Raw genomic sequence first — 25,265 nt, 5'->3', positions numbered from 1 at the left:
CACAGGTGCTAAAGTCCAAGGATTTTACGATGCAGCTCAGACTCCCAAGGCGCAAGCTGCCCATAATTTATTGAAGCTGGGTGGAAGCCTTCCCGCGATATTGAAAAGGTTCTAGAAATATTGCGGTCGCTGCCAGCTTAGGGCGGGAATGACGCTCTCGGGTACACTTTTAGGTCAAGTTAGATTGCTTCGGGAGGAATGGATCGAGGTGTGCCAAATGAAAAAATAAAGAGGCAGAGAAGGTCCTCCGACGCGAATTCTGTCGTATTTTTCTTGTAACTGATGCCTTCACTTGTCTAGTTTTGAACCTTAAACTCTACATAATGCATGACGCGATTCCTCACCTTTCATGCATATGTTAAAACATCTTTTCATGCTTCCTTTGCAGCTAAATAAGCACTGTGAAATATTTTCTATTAAATCTACGGCTTCAAAGGACATGAAAGATATAAAAGCGACTCTCATATAAACACTCTTTTTATTTCTGTGAAAATATTACGGGCCTTCAAAAACTATTACTGAGTTGCCTGTTTACGATAATGTGGACGTACTGGAGTGGATCCAATTGCATCTGTGCAGTGACCTGATTCGGTCGAGAAATGGGTCAGCTTTAGTTGACTCTGGAATATTCGTCACGTCAGTGATACTGATGTAATGACATTTGGCTTGGAAGACTGTTATTTGAATAATTCAATTACTTATTCTTTTTTTGAAAATACCCGATTAACATATTTTTTTTATTTCAGAATCCCTACGGGAAAACCTTTTACTTAAATCTACTGTTTAATAATTTTATTCCAATGTGAAGGTCAAAACTGTACTGCATGATATAAATTAAAAGCTGTGTGAAGTCCCTATGCAATTTTCCACATTTGGAGTGTGGCCAAATGTTATGAACTGGATCCCTCCGGGCCCATGGCCACTGGCTAGTCACTTCGAAAACAGTTTCTAACAGCAGTATAATTTTTACATATTCAGATTAAAAAGTGACTGTTTGAAGTATAATTAAATTCTTTATAATTTGAACAAAAAGATATAGACAGATAGATAGATATTTTATCTATACACAAAAACAGGACGCAATTATAGAACTTGCATCGGCTAGCTATAAAGATTGTACACGTCTATCCGATATTTTTATAGTTTTTTTCAGGAAACGGGAATTTAGATAAAATAATCAAGAGACTACCTCTGAAAAATTAAATAAACAACATTTACATAAAAACATACTACAATACAGAACCTCCCATTTTTGGAAATCTGTAAAAAACAATGTCAATGACAATGCAGGCTATGTAGGTGGAGGTAAGAGTTGCAGTCATGGCGTATTATGAATTAGCTATGGCCAAGTCTCGCCGTTACTCACGTACCGAGTCTTAAAACTTGAAGAAAAAAACTATGTTCTAAATTCATGCAGAATTTGTTTATTTTATAAAAAAAATAATCTATAGATACACAGCAAACAAACTCGTTTTCATGTTATATTTTACACATAGATAGTAGAGACAAAGTACCTCATGAATACAAGCAGATTGCGAAATAAGGATACAGGGATTGAAACTATGAGTTTGCATAAAATTAATGTGAGTGTAAGGGAAGCTGCACGTCGTATAAAATTACAGACCGGACTCATAGAGGAAACCGCATAATTTTGAGGAGGAAACAGTATTAATAGAAATATCGCTTCTCAGGAACTTCAAATGCTCTTCTGCTTTAGTAGCACTAGTTTGTTTTTTTATGTAAGAACTTCTCACGAGACATATTTTATTAAAGAATACGGAGATTTTTTTATGTAATGAAACACTAATGATATAATATGACTATAATAATAATAAAACAATAGAATACGTATTATGAAAGAGTAGTAACCAAATTAGTGCATATCGCATCTTTTAGATAAAATTTAACTATCAGGTAATTATGATAATGATTATGAATTTATGACTGACCTCAACTATTAGTTCTGATGACAGGTTCCTATTGATAAAATAAAATTAGTAAAGTACCTATTAAATACTTAATTAATTATTATTTTAAAACAAATAATAATTCATTTACATTAGGATGCAGTCAAAGAAAGTTAAAAAATATTTAATGGCAAGATCACACAGAGGTCTATCGATTATTCTTGTTGAGGATACACATGCGGATGAAGCAACTTATCACCGAAGACCTGAAAGGCAGGCAAAACAACATATCTAATTTAAATTATTGTCGTTTTTACCCACGATAACCGACTACCAACTAGCACTAAAGTATAATAACTTCCTAACCGCTACACTTACACCTTTCGCCGCGCCACGCGACTTCATACCAATCAATTAAAATTCCTCGCGATTCGTTAAGTTCACGGAGGTCAGCCGAGAATGGTCCGGCAACTAGGGTCCGATTCTAATTGTAATTGTAACGTCAAGTGTGACATTTAGGCGCACGGCACGCGCCAGGTGCTGGCTAATTAGGGCCCCCGCACACCTGTGGGGTGGGAGGAAGCAGACATAGCAGTGGCTGTTAGCTTTGGAAACAGATATTCTAATATTGTCGGTTTAGGCAGTTAGAAGAAAGAGGATGCTATTTTTTTAAGTAAGGATTGTTAATAATTATTATTATAATTTTGATTTAGTTAAATATAACATTTTGGGCTTGAAACTTTTTAGTTCAAATATTTTTTTTGTATGTACCACTTAAATGATTGTGTCTATCACAGCTTTTTTACATACATCCTAATAGACGTAAACTATTTACAAATAAATTGATAATTATGTTCCATAAAGTGAATGTTCCCATCACTATTTATTCACCAGGTGAAGTGGAGTCAAGCGACCGCAAAATATTCGTTACATTTCCGGCCCGATAATTAATTAGTTGACAGCTAAGCTTTTTATAGCAAACTAATTGAAACAAATTGTTTATAAAAAAGGTACCTATAATAAAATTTCGGTATTTAAATAATCACTATCGCAAATTGCAATATTCCGTAAATTGTATTCCAAATTCAGTATTTTTCGAATAAAAGTGTTCGGAATTTTTTGGTGTACCCATATTTTCAGCATGGGAATTAGGGCATCTGTCGTAAACCAATGCTTTTAGTAGGTCGTCCAGCAGAACTATGATAAACAAATTTTTTTCTAATAATATATAAGTAGAAGCGCATGGCGGTAGTGACGGATCATGATCTTTAATGTAAACATAATGAGATTCCCACACAACATTTGTTAGAACAATAACATGAACGAGTAGTTAGACCATGAAACAAAGAGCATCTTCAAACTTAAAATTTATTCAAGGATTAACTCACGTTTTCATGAAAAATTTGCATGCCGTTTACTTTAGAAATAAGTAAGTACATAGCAATAAATTTGTAAGTCGGAGTCGTTCCGTTTGGCCTCAGGTGCCAGAAATGGCTGTAGATAAATGGAAGAACATACATTGTAGCGTAGCTAATAAGGTCGTAACTTTTTACGACATTCGTAAAAATACCCAAAAGAAATAGGAAGAGTAATTTACGAAAATTACAAAACATACGTTTTCAGTTCTACACCACACTTCTGCATTGTGGTGTAGAAGTTAAAGACTGCTAACTTTAAACTGCATTTTCATAATGTTTTATTCATAAAAAAAAAAAACTGTTTAAACAATACTTTTTAAAAGATCTTAGATTTTTTGCCTGTAAAGTACACTTAACTGATTCAGTCAATGTTAATTCGCGGAATGAGTAAATCACGAAATCGATTTCATTGATTGCCTATTATGAAATAATTAACTTGTTAAGCAATGTTAGCAATCGACTTTTTGTTAAAATCTAAAAAAAATCTGAGTTTTGGGTATCTACCTCGTTGTTGACGACGAGCAATCAGCATTATATTATACCTATACCTATATAGAAATGTCAATAAAATCTAGAAATTTAGAATTAACAAAGCATTAGAGCTGAATCAAAAGGCACAAATTTTAATTGTGACACTGAAAAAATTAATAAATAATTTTACTTTATACCAGTGTCAAATTCTAAAAGTTTTAAATCTGATGCCTTTAGGATCTGCCACATTGTAGTTAAGAATAATGAATTTAATCGTTAGTCGGTTGGTCATACATTACCACTCACCAGATTTCCTTTTCTCGCTGACCAGGACCAAGGACTTGGTCCTCTTGACCCGCAGCGACCGGCGCCGGATGGACCTCATGAGAGCCTCCGGCATCCGCGAGAACCTCGGGGAGTCCACCCTCTTCTCCGGCATGAAGAAGTTTTTCACGGCCAGCATCGTCATCTTTATTAGTTTTATTACAATCACTTAGAATTGTTGTTTTATCTATTTCCAAATCTGTATGTTCATTAGGATAACTGCATTGTTTCTATTTTATAGAGGTACGAGTCATCGTGTCTGTTGAGCACTTCTGAAAATCAACTTCAATGTGGATCTTGAACGTTGATGGCTTATTTTGTATCACATCTATAATGCCATCCGGTCCAGCGCAATTTGGATCAATGCCACCATAATTTGGCTTGCAGGTACAACAAACATTACCTACGTAGGTAGGTCTTGATTACGGATCATTTAACCTCAAGCAAGGTTACCAGATAATTGTCTGTTACACTGAATTTAGCAAAACCATTAAAACTATTATTTCCGTCGTAGTACAATTACTTCACAATAGAATTCAATTTAGCAGGTATATCATATCGGAACTAGAAACGACTTCCTCAAGTCATTCACAGCTATCGATAGACATCGGTAACTTAAGTAAGCTATTGTTTATAAGAAATATCACGGCTTTTCCTTACAAGATGAATGAGTATAACCGATCACCGCACTATTGTTCTTGAGAATCACAATGCTGGTCACGAAATGTCACTATTAAGCATCCTGTCCGCTTATGGAACACAGTCCTAGATATTCCAATTATGAATTTGAAATTCGATTTCAAGTTCGGGTTCGTTCGTGCGTGCGAGCGGCGAACTGGCGCGACCGGGCCGCGTCGTACCGAGCAGCAGACTGAATAAAGCCGACAGTATCGAGGAGGGGAAACGATATTCTTTTACAAGCCAGGTAACGTGTGCTAGCGTTATCTCTGTTATCAAGAGTGCGGCCGGTGCAGATGCTTTCAGGTTAATTTTGGTGATAAATTAAGGTTGTTGTGCTGATTTTATGTATTCTCTTCCATAATTTTGCTGCCATTGTACACGATGACTAACCTACAAAATTCTGCTTTAAACAGGCTATGGAGAAATTGATCATTCATTCACTGCGCAGTGAATATAGGGAAGCAGTCCCTGAGGCGATTTGCATTTCCCATCGGCTTCATTTAGTAACAATCTAGAGCACCATTTTCCCTACCATTAACCTACTGGCTTGCATTGCTTATATTAAGGACTGAGGAAGCATTATAATGGGAAAATACTATATGAACAGATAAATATATACTTGAGGTAAGAGGGCAAGAACATTATTGAACCACAGAACAACTCGGACTCGTGCGTACCTATTTACATTTACAGAAGTAAATACTTTATTTACAGGGCCATTTCTTTTTTTTACATTTTGTTTAAGATTTCTCTAGTCTTTTTGTATCCATCAAAGCTATTCCTATTTTAGCTTTACATTATTTTGTCTTTAGTGAGTATATCAAAGTGTTAGCTTACGGAAATTCCTGACCTAACAAGTAAAAATAATCCTCTAAGTACCAACATCTTAAATTAAATTAATTTTACTAGAGAATTTTATTCACCAAAGACTCTAGGAGCTAGTGCTCACCGTGAACTCAAGAGTCGTGCAAATTCTTATCGTAACATCGCAGTAAGGCACGGCTTGAAACTAAAACCAGAATTACCTGACCCCTCTCCATCATCTTGTCTTTATCACCCTTTGGTTTGTAAGTACTGTTTGAGGTCCACACAGAAACCTAGAGGTCAAATTAGAATGGGCTGGAATTGCATCTGTATGAGCGTACTCGGTTTTATTACAATGATACTCTCCATGTCGGGTTGTGTTTATTTCATTAAGTATTATGACTATTATGAGCTTATAACAGTTACTTAGAAATTTTGTATACTTACTATAATTTACATAGAGATTATTTGTAATAAAGCTTATCAGTATCACGCAGAAAGTATATAAGATTTGCGAAATAGCTTTCTCAGTTCGTCGACCTAGATTCAATGCTCACCAACTTTATCCGTTCACCGTATCTCGCTAGATAGATGATAGCAGTTGCATCTTACAGCCGGGTATCGGTATTCAAGTGGTATTCATATCATAGGTATATCCTTCCACTGTTACATCATGTGAAACGTTATACTTTAAAAATGATTGTAAATTGTTAGCCATAAAATGTTTTAGTCCATTTTTAAGTGCAGTAAATATTAAAAAACGAATTAAAATATTATATAACATTACTACTACAAATAACTTTATAACTAAAGAATTTAATTATTTCATAGATTATTTCTACCTCGATGTTAAAGTACCTTGCTTATGCTGCTGCCTGCTGGGTAGTCGTCGCATGAACAAAACGTTTTACCCTATAATCTCACATCCTACGCTAAGACCGTAACAAGCTTTACAATTTAATTAGTCTCCCCATACATTACCCGGCTATTTTGAAAATGTGGACTTCGCCCACGCCTGGGCTGGTCCAGTCCAACTCTGGAACTGGAACCGGTTGCCCCATAGTAGATCCTTGCACCTCGTCAAACGAGATAACTAGCCTTCCTTAACATTCATCTTATAGATAGGCCCTAGTTTTTTTTTTTCCCGTCGAATACGACAGGTGCACTACATTGATGATAGTCTCTTATCGGAACATGATTTCTCTTGTAATATACAATGTAGGTACCTTGTGACAGGATAGACATTATTAATTTTTCGAATTTGAATTCAATGCAAATATTTTTTTATTAGAAAGTTTGTGATAAGTAATTGTTTTAAATACTTATTTCAAAAAGTTAGTGTATTTTAGTTACCTCATTGAATATAATATTATTAACTTTGGAGTCTTTGGACCTAACTAGAATCTTCACCCACGGGCAACCCACAGTTTATCCATTTAGTTAGGTCTCTTTCTTATGTATTCGCAAAACTTAGGTGAGAGAAGGACAAGCAAACAATCAATCTGTAGGAGTAAACCAGGACCCAGTCAGCATCCTTGCGGAATACCGGTTATTGGAATAAGTAATTTCGTTGCATCTACTTTATAGAGGTAATCAATGTATTTGAAACAATGAATATCAATTGACAGAAAATTATTTAAAATTTATGAAACTGGTTCTTATTTTCATTATTTTTACAAAACACATAATGTACATTGGTTAAAAGATACCGTGGTTAAAATAAATAACGAAAACTATTAACCTCACATCTGACAATCTTACGACGTCGTAAAACCGATAGAATTGGTACAAAAGAATCCGAAAGCGCGATGTTCCTTTACAGAAAGAGCTGTAAAACTTGTGGTCAATTTTAAAAGCGCTCGTTGATAGCTTTTACGGCTGCATCCATTGAGTTGAGCTGAACTAACGAATATGTTCTTGAGTATTGGTCACCTATTCATGTTCGATTAAGCCGACATCAGTTTTATAAGAAAATCGGCATATGTAAATAAAAAGTACCTAATTGTACCTACTTTAGGCAAGAGTGAAGACACCCATGTACCTAATTACGAAGATATTTTATATATTTCTCATAGCAAATAAATATATTAATGACGAGTAAAAGTAAGAGGCTACAATATTCGCGAACAGAAATAACAATTGTATAAACAATGTAGTACTCATATTTTCTATACAAAGGAAGACTAACTCAAGCGACATGTTTTTATGCTTCTGTTTTAAAGTTTTCAACCTCTAGCCTTTAAAAAAACAAACTGAAAAAACTATGTAAATTTTTCTCAACGCTTAGATTTAAAGTAAACATGATAGTTCTTGTTTATAATCCGCTAAGAAAATGCTTCACCTTGCATATTTTTAGCATGACTATGACCTATTTGTTTCTTCAATATTTGCTAGCGATTTTTCATCTTCCACTTCGTAGTTTTCTGCGTTTTATTTCATGTACCTACCTATGTATCAAGTGGCTATTATATAATTACATAAAACAAAAACTAAACTATACCAATAGTTAGGACTAAATATTTTATATTTACTAGTTAGGCTACTTACAATATGGGTCCGTTAGCTGTTGTTTCTGACTTCAGATTGATGTCCCTTTGTAATTTATTCCACCCAATAATCAGTACATTTAAAAATACCCATACCAGGTTATAATTGTAAATATTTGTAAATGTGTATTAAAATATAGGTACTAATGATAGCGTCAGAGTTTATTTCAGGGCTCTGACCTCATAATCGTAACTAATGTTCACTTTCATTCACTCATGAAATCATCGTTTTCTTCGATGTAAAAATAAATATTAAATATAAGATTCAGAGCAGTCACTGAAAACCCAAATTATGTTAAAAAATATATATTTCATACTTATGCAACGTATTCACCCGTGCATGCATTTGAACCAAATTGAAAGCGAGCAAAGATGTAAAGATGGGTAGTGTTCAAAATAGAGCAAACCAAAATTTCGTCAACCATTTCTAAACCCCCCAATCACACACCGCAATTGTTGCACCATAAATAACTTATAGCTACTATTTGAAATTGGGCCCGATTTCTTTACGACCCAAAACTAACTACAATTTACGATCGAACGACCTTTCTTCGACTTTCTTTAAAAAAAATATTAGTCACGAGTCAATAACTCCAACTGTGTAGGGATACCGATTATCTTGATAATTTATACGAGGAAGCGGATCACTCAGGCGGAGAAACTCCAGCGATTATCGATTCGACTATTGTTCAATTGATTATTTCTTTTGATCAAAGTGGAGGAATTTTTCACAAGGTATCTCTTTGTCAATCATAGATTCGTAACTCTTCTACCGGATGGTCTATTTAAGATATCTATTACCGGGGTATCAATTTATAGGAGATCAACAATTCGGTATGTTAAGTAAAAAAAATTGATGCTAATTCCAAAACCGTTTCGAGATATTATCTTCTTAGTGTCTCATTCTTAAAAATATAAAATATTCAAGGATTCCGATTATTTTATCAAAAATGAAAATATAATTTGTCCTTCAAGACGCTGCGCAAGGTTAAAGTTTCAACTTTTGGATTTTTTCTCCCTGGCAACCCTACGAACCGGGTGTCAAAAAAACAGCTGATTTAATTTATTTTCATATTACTAAATTTAATGTCTAATTACGTATAAAACTAGTGTTAACTTAAAGAATATAGTGTTATACAGCTGTGCAAATGAAGACAAGCCTTCAAACCCTGAAATAAAACACTTACGGGACTCGGATATTTGAAGCAGCGGCACCGTCCTGTCAAAGTTCGAATTTGCCAACGGATATCTATCAGGGGAGTATTGTTAAAATTACATATTTTTACTAGTATTACTCATTTAAAATCATAATCACTAAATTATTTAATAATTATTCATTAGTTTGCTGCATACGTGAAATGTTTTTCACACTTCCTTAACCCACTTTTAGACTTTGTCATTTTCAAACTTTGTTGTTTTCATTTTGTGCGGATCACCTCGACCGTTGGGAAACTATAACTGTACGGTTCGAAGGAAGTGGCGGGTGCACCTGTTGGTTCTTGAAGAAGATGAGGAAATGCCACTGTTGAGGTAGCTGTTAGCCTGTAGAGTCTTCCAAAGAAAACACCGGTATTGCTGTTCACTGTTAACTTCGAGTGTCTCTGGAGATCTTCACTGTAGGCTGTTACTAGTGGACTGTATGTTGTTTACTGTTTTGCTGTTACTATAAGACTGACTATGTTTACTCGCCGGACACGTCTCTTTATATAGGCCGGGCGAGCGATCTTCCCGTAAGTTCCAGAGATACTCGAGGTTACCATTTATTATTATTACAAAGGTAGGCAGGTAGTCGAACAACAATAAGTACTTAACTACTTAACTATAAGTATTTAGCGCCCAGAACCTTCGCGAGCGTAATTGAACTAACTACTTGATCTAGTTATTTCTATGAACTGTTTACAAATAAAATGAACTATTTACAATGAAGACTAACTATAAACTATAACGTCTTCAGTCGTTCCGTACATCTCTCCCGCCGGTCATCGCCTGAAGGGCGTTGAAATCATCGGTCGGAACGACTGGAGCTGTAGGCAGGATCACCAGCTGCTTGGTCGGTCTTCTGAAGGTCCTTCCGTTGGTCTGGACGTCGACTGCTCGTGCGATGTCTTCTCTGAGGTAGACAACTGTGACCACGTCTTTCGGCCACGTGTTGTGCGGTAGGTTGCCGTCTGCCACCATGACGACGTTTCCGACCTTGACCGCCGTGCCAGGTAGTGGGGTCCTGGAGTCTTCGCTGTTCAGTGTCAAGCTTCAGTATCTTCGGTGTGATCGTCAGTGAGTCGAGCGCGAAGTGTCTCTTCGGCTGCTCATCCATTCTGTCTTCGATGCTGACGATGTTGTTGACGTAGTGCACACGCTGTCCCAGTGTGCGTGTGTGTGCACCGTGTAACACCCAGCCCAGTGGTGTGCGTGAAGCCACTGGTTGGTGTCGCTGTCCCGCTCGCACTTCCGCCGCCATCAGCAGGTGCCAGTTGTCTTGTCCGATGAGCAGGCCTGGCTTCATGCCTGTGTCCTTCAGCTCGTGCTTGATGTCTTCCAGGTGAGGGCAGCCGGCGAGGTCTTGCTCGGTGACACGCTGTGCGGCGAGGTGCAGCTTCTGTACTGTGCGTGCGTTGACTGTGTGCGTCTCGCTCGCACCCGTGACAGTGAGTGAGACGCGACGCGATGCGGACTCGTCGACGCTTGTGTCGGAGACTCCTTCTATGTAGAGAGGGTCTATGGGCCCCCTGGCTCCAATCTTCTGTGCGATTTGACTGTCGATGAGCGTTACTGTAGATCCGTCGTCTAAGAGCGCGCATGTGTCGACCACTCCCGCCGGTCCGGAGACTTGGACCTTTACTATTTTACGATACGCATTCGTTCGCTTCGGTGTCCACGTAGAGGCGACTGCTTCCGTTTTATTGGCTTCTGGCTCTTTGCGCACGAAGTGTAGCAGTCGGTGATGTAACCTCTCGCAGCCGTCGACATCACATTTCTTCTTTCTGCATCGGTGCGTCTTGCTGCGGTAGCGTAGACAGCTAAAGCAGAGCCTTCTCTGCTTCGCTAGGTGCCAGCGTGAGTCGACGTCACTCTCGACGAACTTGCGGCATTCTGTTGGGCTGTGGCCCCTGTTGCAGCACACTGGACACGTAGGTTTCTGTTCTGTTGTTGCATATGTCCATTGTGCGCGGTGCGGCGGCTGCTGTTTCTTCGATTCGTAGGCACTGCTTGGCGTCTTCTCGTGTGCGTGCGGCATGCAGATGTAAGCTTCCCGAGTGAGAAATCGACTGAGCTTCAGCAGGTCTGGTTCCTCAGGTGACTGTGCGGCGGAGAAGTCGTACCAGCGAAGCTTGTGAGCGGAGGTGAGCTTCTCGACTGTGAGCTGCGTGATCTCGGGATTGTTGAGGTAGCGGTCGCGGTGCAGCTCTTGCAGTACCGTTACGATGTTGCTTACTTCATTGGCAAAGAAGCAGAATTCTGTAGCGTTGTCCACAGGCCGGCGTAGTGCCCGCAGACGTTGGAGCTCGGCGAGCGCGATGCTGTCTGGGCGCCCGAAGCACAATTCAAGTGACTTCATCACGTTTTCGGGCGTCGTGCTGGTGATGAGCAGGCGGCTGACAGCTTCCTTCGCTCTTCCTTTCAGGCATCGTCGTAAGCGCCCCATGTTGTCGCAGGGCGCGAGTGAAGCGGCAGACTCATAGTAGGCGGTCTTGAACTGTAGCCACTCGTGCGGTGCGCCGCTGAAGTACGGTAGCTCGCTGATGTGACGCAGAGGCGGTAGCGGTGTCGCCCCGGCTCTTGCAGCCAGAGCGATAGCCTCGGCGAGGGCGGTGAGGCCCACAGAGTCGCTTTCCCGCAGCTGAGCGACAGGGACGGTGGCAGTGGAGGCAGGGTCGACGGAGGTGGTGGCAGCAGCTTCGGTTGGCGGTGGTGCTGCTGACGCGGAGTGAGGCTCGTTCTTGATGGCCACGTCGTGCGGCTGTGTTTCGAGCCACGTGTCGACCTTGAGTGTACTCCCCATCTCGGTACTGATGCTGCCGTCGTCGTCGTCGGTGTCGGATTCAGCTTCAATAACTGCGAGCCGGGCGGCGGCGAGTTCAGCTTTACGACGTGCTATTTCTTCTTTCGCTTCGGCAATTTCAACTCGACGACGTGCTAATTCTTCCTTCGCTTCAGCGATGCGGCGTGCCTTCAATGACTTGGCCTTCGATCTTGCTGTAGACGCTGGCGGAGTAGCCCGAATGCATGACGGTGGGGAGGGCGTTCCGGCAGCAGCTGTTACCACCCTCGCGGCAGTGGAGGGCGGCGGCGTTACTCCGATGGACACACCCGTCGATGTCGATGCTGTCACGGCGGTTGACGGCGTGTGCATGTCGGAGTCTGTAGCGGTGGCGGTGGAGGCGGTGGCGCCGGCGGCCGACGATTCTTCTGTAGGCCTCTGTTCTAGGCCGCCGCGCTGTAGCCTCCCTGTCGTGGACCTCGTTACAGGCATTCCTGTGTCTTCAATCCGGCTCGAAGGACCAAATGTGCGGATCACCTCGACCGTTGGGAAACTATAACTGTACGGTTCGAAGGAAGTGGCGGGTGCACCTGTTGGTTCTTGAAGAAGATGAGGAAATGCCACTGTTGAGGTAGCTGTTAGCCTGTAGAGTCTTCCAAAGAAAACACCGGTATTGCTGTTCACTGTTAACTTCGAGTGTCTCTGGAGATCTTCACTGTAGGCTGTTACTAGTGGACTGTATGTTGTTTACTGTTTTGCTGTTACTATAAGACTGACTATGTTTACTCGCCGGACACGTCTCTTTATATAGGCCGGGCGAGCGATCTTCCCGTAAGTTCCAGAGATACTCGAGGTTACCATTTATTATTATTACAAAGGTAGGCAGGTAGTCGAACAACAATAAGTACTTAACTACTTAACTATAAGTATTTAGCGCCCAGAACCTTCGCGAGCGTAATTGAACTAACTACTTGATCTAGTTATTTCTATGAACTGTTTACAAATAAAATGAACTATTTACAATGAAGACTAACTATAAACTATAACGTCTTCAGTCGTTCCGTACACATTTCTAATTTTCAAACTTTCTATTAGCTTTTGTATCCCTTATTCCCTATTCTTACTATATCATAGTCTCCACCTACTTAATTGCTATTAGTACTTCATTGAATAATGATCAAGTGATTGTGTTTTGGCTGAAAGTTTTTTGGTTGAAAGTTTACATAATTCTAAGTCAATAATACCACTGAGTACCTATTCATTTAAGTAACATATTATGCATATTACTCCCTCCCCACCTATAGTTTGTGTTCATGACTACATTGTTTATGATAACTAACAAATAAGTTACCTTTTGATCATTTTTACATAGACTTACAATATACTTACTTAATAATTATTATAACCTATTGGTATCTGGTTTGATCAAGTTATACCTAAAGAGGGTTATTTTGTGTCTTGGATAATCATCTTCTCGGTTCTACCTATCAAGATACTAACGGGTAACCCCGGGTGGTTTCAGATATGTCGAGGATGACAACCCGGAAGGTGCAGAGCCGTGACCTGGAGATCCAGCTGAGGACAGCTTTGGAGGATCTCAAGGCGTCTCGTGACCTCTCAAGCCAACTGATGGCAGAGCGGGAGGACAACGAAAAGGAATTTGATTCCCTTTTGAAAAAGAACACCGACTTAAAGAATGTCATCGCTGAAATGGACATCCAATACCAAGACTTACAAGGCAAATGTGATGAGCTGGAGATTGTACTGAGATCAAACACAGAGTGTCAGGATTTATATGAAGCTGCCTTGACAAAGATCTGCAGCCTGGAGCATCAACTGGCTGAAGCACACACAGAAATCCAGCAAATAAATGAAGCACATGCAAGCGAAGAAACAAATAAGACAATGGCATTGTACGATGAATTAGTCACCCTACATCACACCCCTATGCCAACAATAGACCTCACCACTCCAAGAAAATCAATCAATATCAAAGGTGCAAACAGGCTTAAAAAATATATAAAAATAAATAAATATATTAGGAAGTCTGAGCGAGCATTGAAAAAGCATAAGACGTACCTTCCATTGAAAAAGGATAGAGTGAGACTACAACTACTGGTGAATAAATATGAAGAAGAGATGTCGGACTACAACCAGAAACTCGCAGACAACAACCAAGAGTGCGAGTTCAACATGGCTATGCTACAGTCTAGGCTGGCCACATTGAAGTCTGCCCTAGACCAGAGAACTGTGGAGTATGAAAACCAGCTGCTGGTGCTGAGAAGTGTGGGCTTAGTTCGGGTTGAGATGCTGCCGGAGAAGTCTTCACCTGCTGAAGCCTCCACCGCATCTCCGGAGGCCACCACCACCACCTCGGAGGCCACAAATAGCATCCCGTTGGCCACCACTGAACTCACCACTGGTCTCTCGAGGACCACCACCGGACTCTCGGGGACCACCACCATCCTCCCGGGGGCCACCACCAGACTCCTGGCGGCCACCACCAGCATCCCGTTGGCCACCACTGGACTCACCACTGGTCTCTCGAGGACCACCACCGGACTCTCGGGGACCACCACCATTCTCCCGAGGGCCACTACCAGACTCCTGGCGGCCACCACCAGCCTCCCGACGGCCGCGCCATCCTCAGAGGTCATCCAGAGCGGATCGGCGGCAGCAGATGTTTTTCAGGCCTCCACTAAGAAATTTCATAGGAAACCCACCTATGCTCAGGCAGCTAGTAGAATAGTAGGTAATAAGCAGTTACCTAAGATGTCACCCACTTCCTTGACAAGGCTTACTACAAGTAGTATCAATTCAAGCGAGGATTACAGCACAGTTATATATTCCGATAGGCTTGGCAAGGATTTCGGGCACATGTTGGGTAATCATGTAAATGGAAAAGTTGTTAATTATTGTTACCCAGAACTTACATTCGGACAAATAGTTGAATTGATTTCAGAGAGGTCACACACTGACAAAACAACTATATTTATTATGGTGGGAAATAGTTTAGGGGTGTCAAAGTCTGACATACATAGAAGTTTTGCTATATTAGAAGGCCTTCCTACAAAACATGTATTTGTTTGTGCATTTCCTTACTCATGCACACTGCCTGACAAATGCAATTATATGACATGTAGCCTAAATAAAACAATGTACAATGCATGTTGTAAATCTGATTGTATCAATTTCTTTGATACTAATTTGTACGTAGATAATTTTAAGTTGACTTGGAACAGTTTATTTTTGTCCTCAAATCAGAAACGACGTCTAGCTACAGAAGTAGCTCATCTTATTAACTCAGTTATAAGCATTATAACGAAGAAAACTTGTGTCCCTATTGACACCGTCAGTAGTAATACTGATAATAGTAATAGTACAGTAGATTTAAATTAGATTCTCAGACAACGGGAGAGCATCATAGCGTTGATATAAAGATTGATTCAGTTCACTGCTCTCTCGGCTCAAAACTATTAAAGGACAAGACATTTAAGAATGAATTTAAATTAGTACATCAGAATATTCAGAGTCTTTCTTCTAAATTGTTAGAAATAGAACTATTTTCGGAAAAATTTAACATTGATTGTTTATGTATCACAGAACATTGGTTAGACGAGAATAAAATGATGTTCCAATTGAAAAATTACAAACTTATAAGCTGTTTTAACAGAAAGTGCAACGAGCATGGCGGGTCACTTATATTTCTTAAAGAAAATTGTAAATGTAAAGAACGAAAGGACATAGTTGCTCTTTCTGTTAAACACCATATAGAAATTTCATGTGCAGAGCTAAACAAGTATATAATAGTATGTACCTACAGGCCACCTACTGGTGATTTCATTACCTTTGAGACTGTCATGGAGGATGTTCTAAGGTTAGCTTCCAACAGTAAAAAGGAAGTAATAGTGTGTGGTGACTTTAATGTTGACCTATTAGGTGACTCTCCTAATAGGTCGAAATTACTGTTACTTTTTAAATCATTTAATCTTTTTAATGTCTTTCTGGAACCAACTAGAATTACATCCACGTCGGCCACTTGTCTAGATAACATATTCTGTAACTGTGAGTTTAAAGACAGTAGTGTGATAAATTGTCTGAGGTCAGACCACAGTGGGCAGACCATTACCTTAGTAAACACTGACAAGACAAATAAAACTAAGGTGAGATGCAGACCGATTACTACAAAGAAAATTGACAATTACTTGAAGAAACTAGACGAAAAACTTCCGAAGGTTAAAGTAGATTGCAATTCTAATGAGATGTATACTAACTTATTTAAGATAATAGCTGATGAGTTTGAGAGTAATTTTGAAACGAAGGAAGTTTTGATAGACAATAAAATTAAATTTTGTGACTGGGCTACAGATGGTATTCGCAAAAGCAGGGCGACATTATATGATCTGTATGAGATGAAAACATTCATACTCCGCCCTGACTTTCAATCTTATGTGAAGAAATATAGCAAAATGTACAAATGTGTCTGTCACTGTGCGAAGACAATTTTTATTAATAACAAGATTAAAGACTCGGCTAACAAATCTAAGGCCATTTGGAATATTATTAATAACGAAACGGGGAAGAATCGAACACGCGAGACTAATTTATCTTTAAAGGTAGGCAATGACATAATAACATCAAATGACGAGGTGGCGAGAGTCTTTGAAGAGTTTTTTACGAACATTCCTTTAGAGACTACTTGCAACCTAGATTCTTCAGCTACATTAGCTGAAACCCTGATGAAGGAGAACGCACCTTCAACCGATAAGGAATTTAAATTCAGATATATTAATACATTAACTATTATAAAAACATTTAAGTCCTTAAATATGAAGAAAACTGAAGACTTGTGGGGAATGTCAGTTAAATTTGTTCTTTCTATTATTAATAAAATCGCCCCAATTTTGGCTAACATCTTTAATAAATGTATCGCTGAAGGTGTGTTCCCAGATCTTATGAAATTGAGTAAAATTATACCTTTGTTCAAGAGTGGGGATATGGAGGACCCTGCAAATTTCAGACCTGTCTCGGTTCTTCCAGTTTTGAGTAAAATATTTGAGAGGGTCATACTCAATCAGATGCTTTTGCATTTCAATGAAGCGCGATTGTTTCATAGCCAGCAGTATGGTTTTACAAAAGGCAAATCAACAACCGATGCCGGTACTGCGTTAATTAAGCACATATTTGACGCCTGGGAAGACCATCACGATGCTATTGGAGTCTTCTGTGATCTGTCGAAGGCGTTTGATTGTGTAGACCATCAGACTTTAATTTCGAAACTGAGATACTATGGAATAGGAGGAAAGGCTTTAGATTTGATAGCTTCATATTTAGACAAGAGGCAACAAAGGGTCGATATTAACAATACTAAATCACAGGGGGCTCATGTAAAGATAGGCGTCCCTCAAGGATCTATTCTAGGACCATTTTTATTCCTCATTTATATTAATGACTTGCCTTTTATGGTTGAAAAATTGACTAATATAGTTTTATTTGCTGACGATACTTCTTTGCTTTTTAAAGTTAAAAGAAGTGAAAATAATTTTTATGAAATTAATTCTATTCTATCTGACATACACGATTGGTTTACCGTAAATAATCTTTTATTGAATTCTAAGAAAACGAAATGTATTAAATTTACACTGCCGAATGTTAGACAATGCGATACTAACATTATTCTAGATGGGAATAAATTGGACCTAGTTAATGATACTGTCTTTCTTGGTATGACTATAGATTCAAAGTTGCAGTGGGGACCTCACATTGCCAAATTGGCTGGAAGGTTGAGCTCCGCAGCTTTTGCTGTACGGAAAATTAGACAACTGACCGACGTTGAAACCGCCAGATTAGTTTACTTTAGTTATTTCCACAGCTTATTGTCGTATGGCATTTTGCTTTGGGGTAGAGCCGCTGATATTGAAACTATATTTGTATTACAGAAAAGAGCCATCCGCTCTATATACAAACTTGGTTCCAGGGATTCATTGAGAGAACTATTTAAAGAAATTAACATCCTTACAGTTCCATGTCAGTTCATTTTTGCCAATTTAATGTATGTACGAAAGAATATTTCAACTTTTGATACAATTGGCAGTAATCATGACATTAATACTAGGAACAAGCATAAGCTGGCTTTTCCAGCGATGCGTCTGGCGAAAGTTAATAAATCGTTTTTAGGATACTGCATTAGATTTTATAATAAGCTTCCAACAGAAGTTGCTCAAATGCCAGAGAATAAGTTTAAGTGTTACATTAAAGAGAAACTCAGTAAAAAAGCTTATTATAAAATTGATGATTACTTAGAGGACGTTAATGCATGGCTGTGATAAGTAGTTAGCTCTGCTCATATTATTATAATAATAATTATTAAGCTTATATGTATTGTATACCAACTAGTTTTAAGTCTTTTTTTGAAAAGATGGCTCAGGAGTTTCTTGCCTCCGTTCTTCTCCTTAGACAGAAAGAGCCCCCCCTTATCCGAACGGAGAGTAATTTGTAAAAATTGACGTTCATCAGAAAATTTTATATTTGTACGATGAATAAAAAAATTTGACTTTGACTTGACTTTGACTTTGACAACCAAAGAGAATGAAAATGTTCAATTGTTAAATGTCACTTCTGTCAATCTAAAGTGTAAATATTCACAGAGTTACGATCTTGATGACGTCAGCCGCTGCATGGTAGCGAATGACGTCATAAAATCGTCGAAGAACCGATCTTTAATTATTTTTTATTAAATTAACGAGAGCAGTAAAATAAAAAATATTCAAATTAGTGTCTCAAATTCCAACATACTTCAATTTAAAATTATAAAAACAATCACCATAAAATTACTTAACATACCGAATTGCTTGTTGTATTTATGAACAATTAGAGATTAGAATAGAAAGAAACTACCTAGGTAGATATATGAATAACCAAAGAAATGGAATAAAATTAAGAACAAGTGATTTCTATAAACTAAATAATTTCCCATAAGGTACTATTCGCAGGCAAGGAACTTGCGATTCAATCTGCAATTATGGTAAAAGCGAAAACGCCTTGATTTTCCCTTCGTCGGCGCGAGTTCCGCGAGGTCATAGTGTGCTATTATTCTACGATTAATGAAGGAAATTACGGAGAAAACACCATCTGTCACTTCACGAGACTCTGACATATCGATAGAAATAATGAAGTCAGGTAAAGCTAAGGTCAATAGTTCAAAGATGCACCACAGGTACTTACTACAGCCAAAACACATACTTTAGTTCCAGTGGGCTTGCTATACATAATTTCTGCGTTTGCAGGGTCTTATAAATTTTACCGAATAGAAAACGATTCCGTTAATATCAACATACCCCTTCAACCTTGACAGACTGATGGATTATTAAATGCTAATGCAGTACAATATTACAATCAATTAAAATCTAATTTGGGGGTAGGACACAGTGTTCCTTAACAGTTTCGTAACATCTGGCTTTTTAAAACGTGGTTATTCAATTTCTGTGGTTCCGGGCGCAGTGGCGTGTAAAAACTGTCACGAGTCGCGGTTAGTGGCCACCAACGAAACATCAAGTGAGGTCTTTAAACTAATTGCTAATGTTATACAAGATTTACATGATGATAGTGGCAAGATATTAGATACGCACGCGACAATACTATTTTATACAGAAACGTGAGCAACAAATTATGTAACAAAATGAAAAATATGAGTAGAAATATGTACTACATAGTACATAATAAGGCCATCACAGCAAAATAATCATGGAGTGTCTGTCTGACGATAAATATCACAACCCTCATATTTACCAGTAAACAGCGCCTATGTGATTTTTGGCAGAAGCGTATATATTGCGCCAAAAATATAATTTAACGATATGCGTACTAATAATGTCACACGATTTATCAGGTGATCAAACAGAAGTGCCAAGGCTGCCAAGACGATTTTGAGAAATACGTTTGTACATTTTATTTTATAGTTCTGAAATTTAAATTAGATCAAATAAATTTAGATATGTATGTACTACATTGTAAAATCTTACGAGTAAGTATACAGATTGTCTTATAGATTAGATAGGTATGTTGAGTAGGTACATTGATCTGTCTTTGGGCCAATAAATAATTTTACCCTGGCTGGGTACTTTCTCATGTTGGTAATACAAATAAGTCAGGCTTGAAGCCCACAGTAATCACATACCTACAGCCAAATCAAATCATGACGATGCAGTTCATTACAATTTACTAAAGACATTATTCACCCCACATATTCAAGTGCAGAGGGACTAGAAAACCCTCTAGAATAGAGAGAATAGAACCCTCCTCAATGAAACTACTTGATTGCATACTCCCTTCGTATTACATGTGCTTGTAATTGCTATGTTCGCAGCTCCCTCCGTAAGTTTTTTTCAACTTTCAATCACAATTATATCTTCTTTCTACGAATATAAATCAAAGAGTGATGATACGCGGTACGCAATAGAATTATGATATTCTTTATTGAGCGACATCCATAGTGACGAGATCTTGCTACGGTTGTCGTCGTACATTTAGAATTACGATAGGAACTGATCAATCGATTTGGCACGGGAATATATCTTGCACTTTATGATTGCACTTTGACGTATCTGGATGACGTTTCTTTACGCTCGCTAGAGTAAAAAGAAATCAATCGATACGTGAGAGAGAACCAAAACCATCTGTATTAGAAACACCTGAATTTCAATCGCATAGTCATATGATCAATGTTGGTTGAAAAATAAATAAAATTATTATTATTATTATATGATACAGACTCTAAATTCTAAAGGACCTAAATTGTGTAAGGCCCCGAGTCCGTGTTAGGATTTCTCTCTAAACGCGGTAGGCTAGCTACAGTAAGTACAAGTAAGTGTTCACGGATCAATAAAGTGCAGTGATTAGGAGCAAGGGTAGTCCCTCACGATGTAGGTTGCGACAGAGGGGGTGACTGCAACTGGCTTCATGCGTGGGTGACAACCCCTGCGCCTCAAGTGCATTTTAAATATGCCGCAGTGTGTGCGTAACCTTATTTATGGATTTCAAAATGAATAGGGCGCTTTTCTACTGTTTCAGTCTTTTCTTTATTGACCTAGTCGAGGTAAGGCGAATTAACCAGTCAGTTATACTTTCCAATATACATATCACATGATAGGTCGCGATCCGTATGGCCGTCATATCGTAAGTTTTATCTCCAGGATATTTATCTATGAACGGAATTTCATCCAGGCTTTGTGAAACAGGCATGAAATAAAATAAATTCAAACTTTTCGATTTAAAAAACATTATTTATAAGTAGGTAAGATATGGACCGTTCCTTATTCATGATTTGTGCTTTCTGTTCGGACCCTTGCTATGCTATTGTTCAATGGAAATGGCAGGAGAGCGACGAATGCGTTGTTAGAAGCACGTGTTATGAGATCACGAGTGAAGTATAAAATGCGATATTCAGTAAAATAAAGCTTTATTGATTGTTTAAATTAAAAAAAACCTACAGATGTTATGTACCTACTATAATGTCTGATTTTAACTTCTGCAGACATTCTTTTGTTTAACATACCTATCTAATTAATTAGGTTAATTAATTTGGCTTCATTTTATAAAATATTATATATAATTATTTCACACCTATCGGTATTTTTTTGTTTCTCCGATAATGGTATCGTGCCGTGTCAGCTTGATAGTGTTGTCAATGTGAAATTGAATCTGTCACTTTTTACATTCATTAAATTATATAGGGCGTAAATTCAATAACCGACACTCAACGATCGACGACTAAAATTAATGGATGGAATTGCTACAATAATGCGTACAACTGAACTAAAAACTAACATCATCAGACTCCCATTTCGCCCCATTTACGTCACCGTTGACTTTTATGAGAACTATGACTGGCACATTATAGATTAATGATACTCCAGTAAAAATATAAAATAAAACTAGTTTGGGGTCCTTATAGCAGCAGGAAAAGCAAGGCAAGAAAATAATAGTCGGCTCCATGTCCACCTTAAAGCAATGCTGAGGTCCTATCGCGAAGTCAAAACGAAACGCGAACGAAAACGCATTAGGTGCATCAAATTTTGATTCCGATAATCATTCTCAAAACAAGTTCACGATAGGTACACTAGTTGAAAGTAATACAAGATAGTATGACAGCTAACAATAGTATAAGCGGATATGCGGTGTTAACTGCGGCTGTAGGAAGCGCAACATCAAAATATTTGCCATCCGTCACCGTGATGGATCACCAGCGGGAGCTCTTTACGGATCAATTCAGCCAAAACCGCGTGTCGGATTTAACAAAAAAAACTACTGCTCTGCGCAGACCAAGACCAAATCCTTACCAGAAGGGACCCAATTAAAATATATTTAAAAAAGTCGTGCCGGAAATACAAAGAGAATTCAAAATAGATACAACAATAGGTAACATAGATATAGATACAATTGGAACACTGGAAATAGATTCTCCTCTTAAGGTAGTAGAGTCTACAATTAAATGGTCCTTTACTAGATGATACCGTAGGCAACGTTCCTGTCAAAGGGACAAAGAAGTGCATAAACAAAACGTCAAAAGGCATTAGAATAATTTTACTTGCAATTTTAACTAATTGAACAAGACATATCCCTTTATGCAACAACACTTGAGGGCAAAAGGTATCTGCTTACAAGGCATTATTGCTCGTGAGAATGTATTTTTTTTATCACGCTACGGATAAATATTTAAAATATATTTTAAATAATGATTTACATAGTTGGAAATAAACATTCTTAAATGTTTGTTAAATATCTACATATTGAGATTTTCTGTATGATGTCCGATATAACGATAAAGCGGTAGTAAGTAGCTGTAATGTATATTATGATTATTATAAAATAATTATAGGTATATTTTTCGGCATTAAAATATCTTATCTTCGTGTTAAAGCTCTCGCAATATCCATTGAGAATACTTTACATTGGTTAAGAAAGCTAGGACTATAATTCGCGACCCTTTCGCAAGACCCCGAATTGTGTTTTTTTTTGTAACGGAACCTAAGGGATGAACGGGGGATCCAAAATAAAGATGAGAATTTAAGACTCTGCCATTGGGTGGTATTCGCAAGGGTGACACCCAGTGTTACTTATGATACGCCCTGCAACACTCACAGAAAAAAATACCAATAAAACCTGTTGAAGAAGTTGAATTTTTAAGAACCACTCTCAATTTCATTTTTCATATACTTACGTACGAGCGGTACGAGTATGTTACATAAGAAAGTGAAAAGAAAATATATATAAATATTAAATTGTAATTGTACATAGATTTTACGAACCTAATTGTAGCAAATAAATAAATAACAACATTATATTTTGCACCTAAATTGTACCTAATAGCTTCATATCAGCTAAAAGAAAGTTTAAAAAAGGTAACTAAGCCAATCCGACATCGAAAGACAAAGTCGGCAAAACAAATGCAGACATAAATCAAATTTTCAACACGTTAATGTCTTTACGGCATACGCTTGTGCACTCGAACAAAAGTCCGTTTCTATTGTATTTGATACTAGCTCAGCAATATCAATGGCTGTTGAACAAATTTACGAGCCGTATCACCACATTTGAATTCATAAATCATATTAGTCCGTACAGTTTCAGTGCGGTGGTAGAGGCTGTTAAGTTTTGCGCCTCAAGATTCGTTCCCCTGTGTGAAAAATAAAAACAACAAAGTATTTTATTATTATACAATTATATGCATATTATCATCATTTTCATGTATCATGCATCGAAATCCAAAATAATCTAAAGGATATAAATATTAATTTACACGGAAGAACTCCTGGCACTATCAGGTGTTAAATAATTACAAGACTCGGATGCAACCGAGTGCCACCACTGAGCTACCAGCGAAAATGCTGACAAAAGACCTTAGTGACAAATATGTGCGACAAAGAGTGAAAGACGCAGTCAGAGCGACAGATGTTGAGATTTAACAAGAACTAGCAGTGTTAGACGCAACCTTTTGACGAAAACTGGAATTGCGTGAGATTGAACTTCCGCGTTTAAAACCAGTTCCGTCCGAAGAATACTATTGTCAAGTTCATGGGAATGCGACGGTCTGGCCAAAGGTCAACTACGTAGCTGATAAAACGCTAGTGTAGTATCGTTAGTGCTTAAAATAATAATAAATACATAGTATAATGTCATGTGAATTGAAACGGATTAAAGGATTAAGTGATAATTCTTTAAACATTTGTAGTTGTGCGTTCTCCGATATTTTCTTGGATAAACTTTGACCATAAGTAATCTGATTATCGATAATAGTTATGAAGTTGAAAAATGTGACAGTAATATTTGAATTAACAAGTGTTAAGAATGTTAAGATTAGAACCTGAAACGCTTGCATTGTGTGCAAGTTTTAGCTAAACGCTTCAACCGTAAGGATATTGTTACAAAATAAGATTGCGAAAATTGCATTGTGATTTTAACCTTTAGGGTACCGTAGCGTCCGTAACCCTTTAACATGACTTGTGTCTGGACAATACGAGCATTGTGAGACCCTGACAAGTCGTCATGGCACGTCACTCAAAACATTGAAGGCCGAAATGCACTCATAATGACGAAAGAATGACGGAATAATGTAGTGCAGACTTGAACAGCAAAACTGACGAATATCGTTGACGATAATTAAATTTCGTTCACACGACTATAACTGTTACAACTTCTCTGGCACACACCGCCAAGTTTGAAGTTATTGTATTAGCGATAAACAACAAACTGAACCCGGCGGAGTCTATTGAAACTTTTGTTGAACAAAACTCAACAGAATCAAAATCATCTTCCCATCATCCCTCTGTTATTTCTAAACTTATGCGCGGACCAACTGACAGGTCGTCAAATATCGGTAAACTTGGTTTCTTGTTTCCCAAAATCGCAGTTAATCTATGAAACCGCCCCAATATTTAATCTTTCAAAGAGAAAAAAATATATTTCGCACTGTATTTGTTGGGGGATACGCTATTGATATTTGAACAGCGATTCGTAATAAATATCGTAACGGTATAATCCTATATTTTTTATACTAGATGTGATCCGGTAATGGTTTTTATAAAGAGTTTTTGTAACAACCTAGACCAAAACCCATTGTAAATGTAATACTATCATT

General features: G+C 38.1%; 2 protein-coding genes across 2 annotated transcripts in view; both read right to left on the bottom strand.

Annotated features, from left to right (window-relative positions):
- LOC105384884 (centaurin-gamma-1A) overlaps positions 1-5,210 on the bottom strand; it is a 65,204-nt gene extending 59,994 nt beyond the window's left edge. Inside the window, exon 1 of the mRNA XM_038108195.2 lies at positions 4,103-5,210. Within this exon, the coding sequence (XP_037964123.1) occupies positions 4,103-4,265 (163 nt within the window). The 5' untranslated portion in view covers positions 4,266-5,210. The remainder of the gene's footprint in view (positions 1-4,102) is intronic.
- A 4,943-nt stretch (positions 5,211-10,153) lies between these two features.
- On the bottom strand, positions 10,154-12,622 carry LOC119693174. Its single transcript, XM_038115906.2, has one exon. The coding sequence runs from the start codon at positions 12,620-12,622 to the stop codon at positions 10,154-10,156; it is 2,469 nt and encodes an 822-aa protein (XP_037971834.2).
- Between the last annotated feature and the right edge of the window lie 12,643 nt (positions 12,623-25,265).

Source organism: Plutella xylostella, chromosome 9 (genome assembly GCF_932276165.1).
Source record: "Plutella xylostella chromosome 9, ilPluXylo3.1, whole genome shotgun sequence".
Classification (NCBI taxonomy): domain Eukaryota; kingdom Metazoa; phylum Arthropoda; class Insecta; order Lepidoptera; family Plutellidae; genus Plutella; species Plutella xylostella.
The sequence above is the reverse complement of the archived record's forward strand: the minus strand, read 5'-3'. Positions and strand labels throughout refer to the sequence as shown.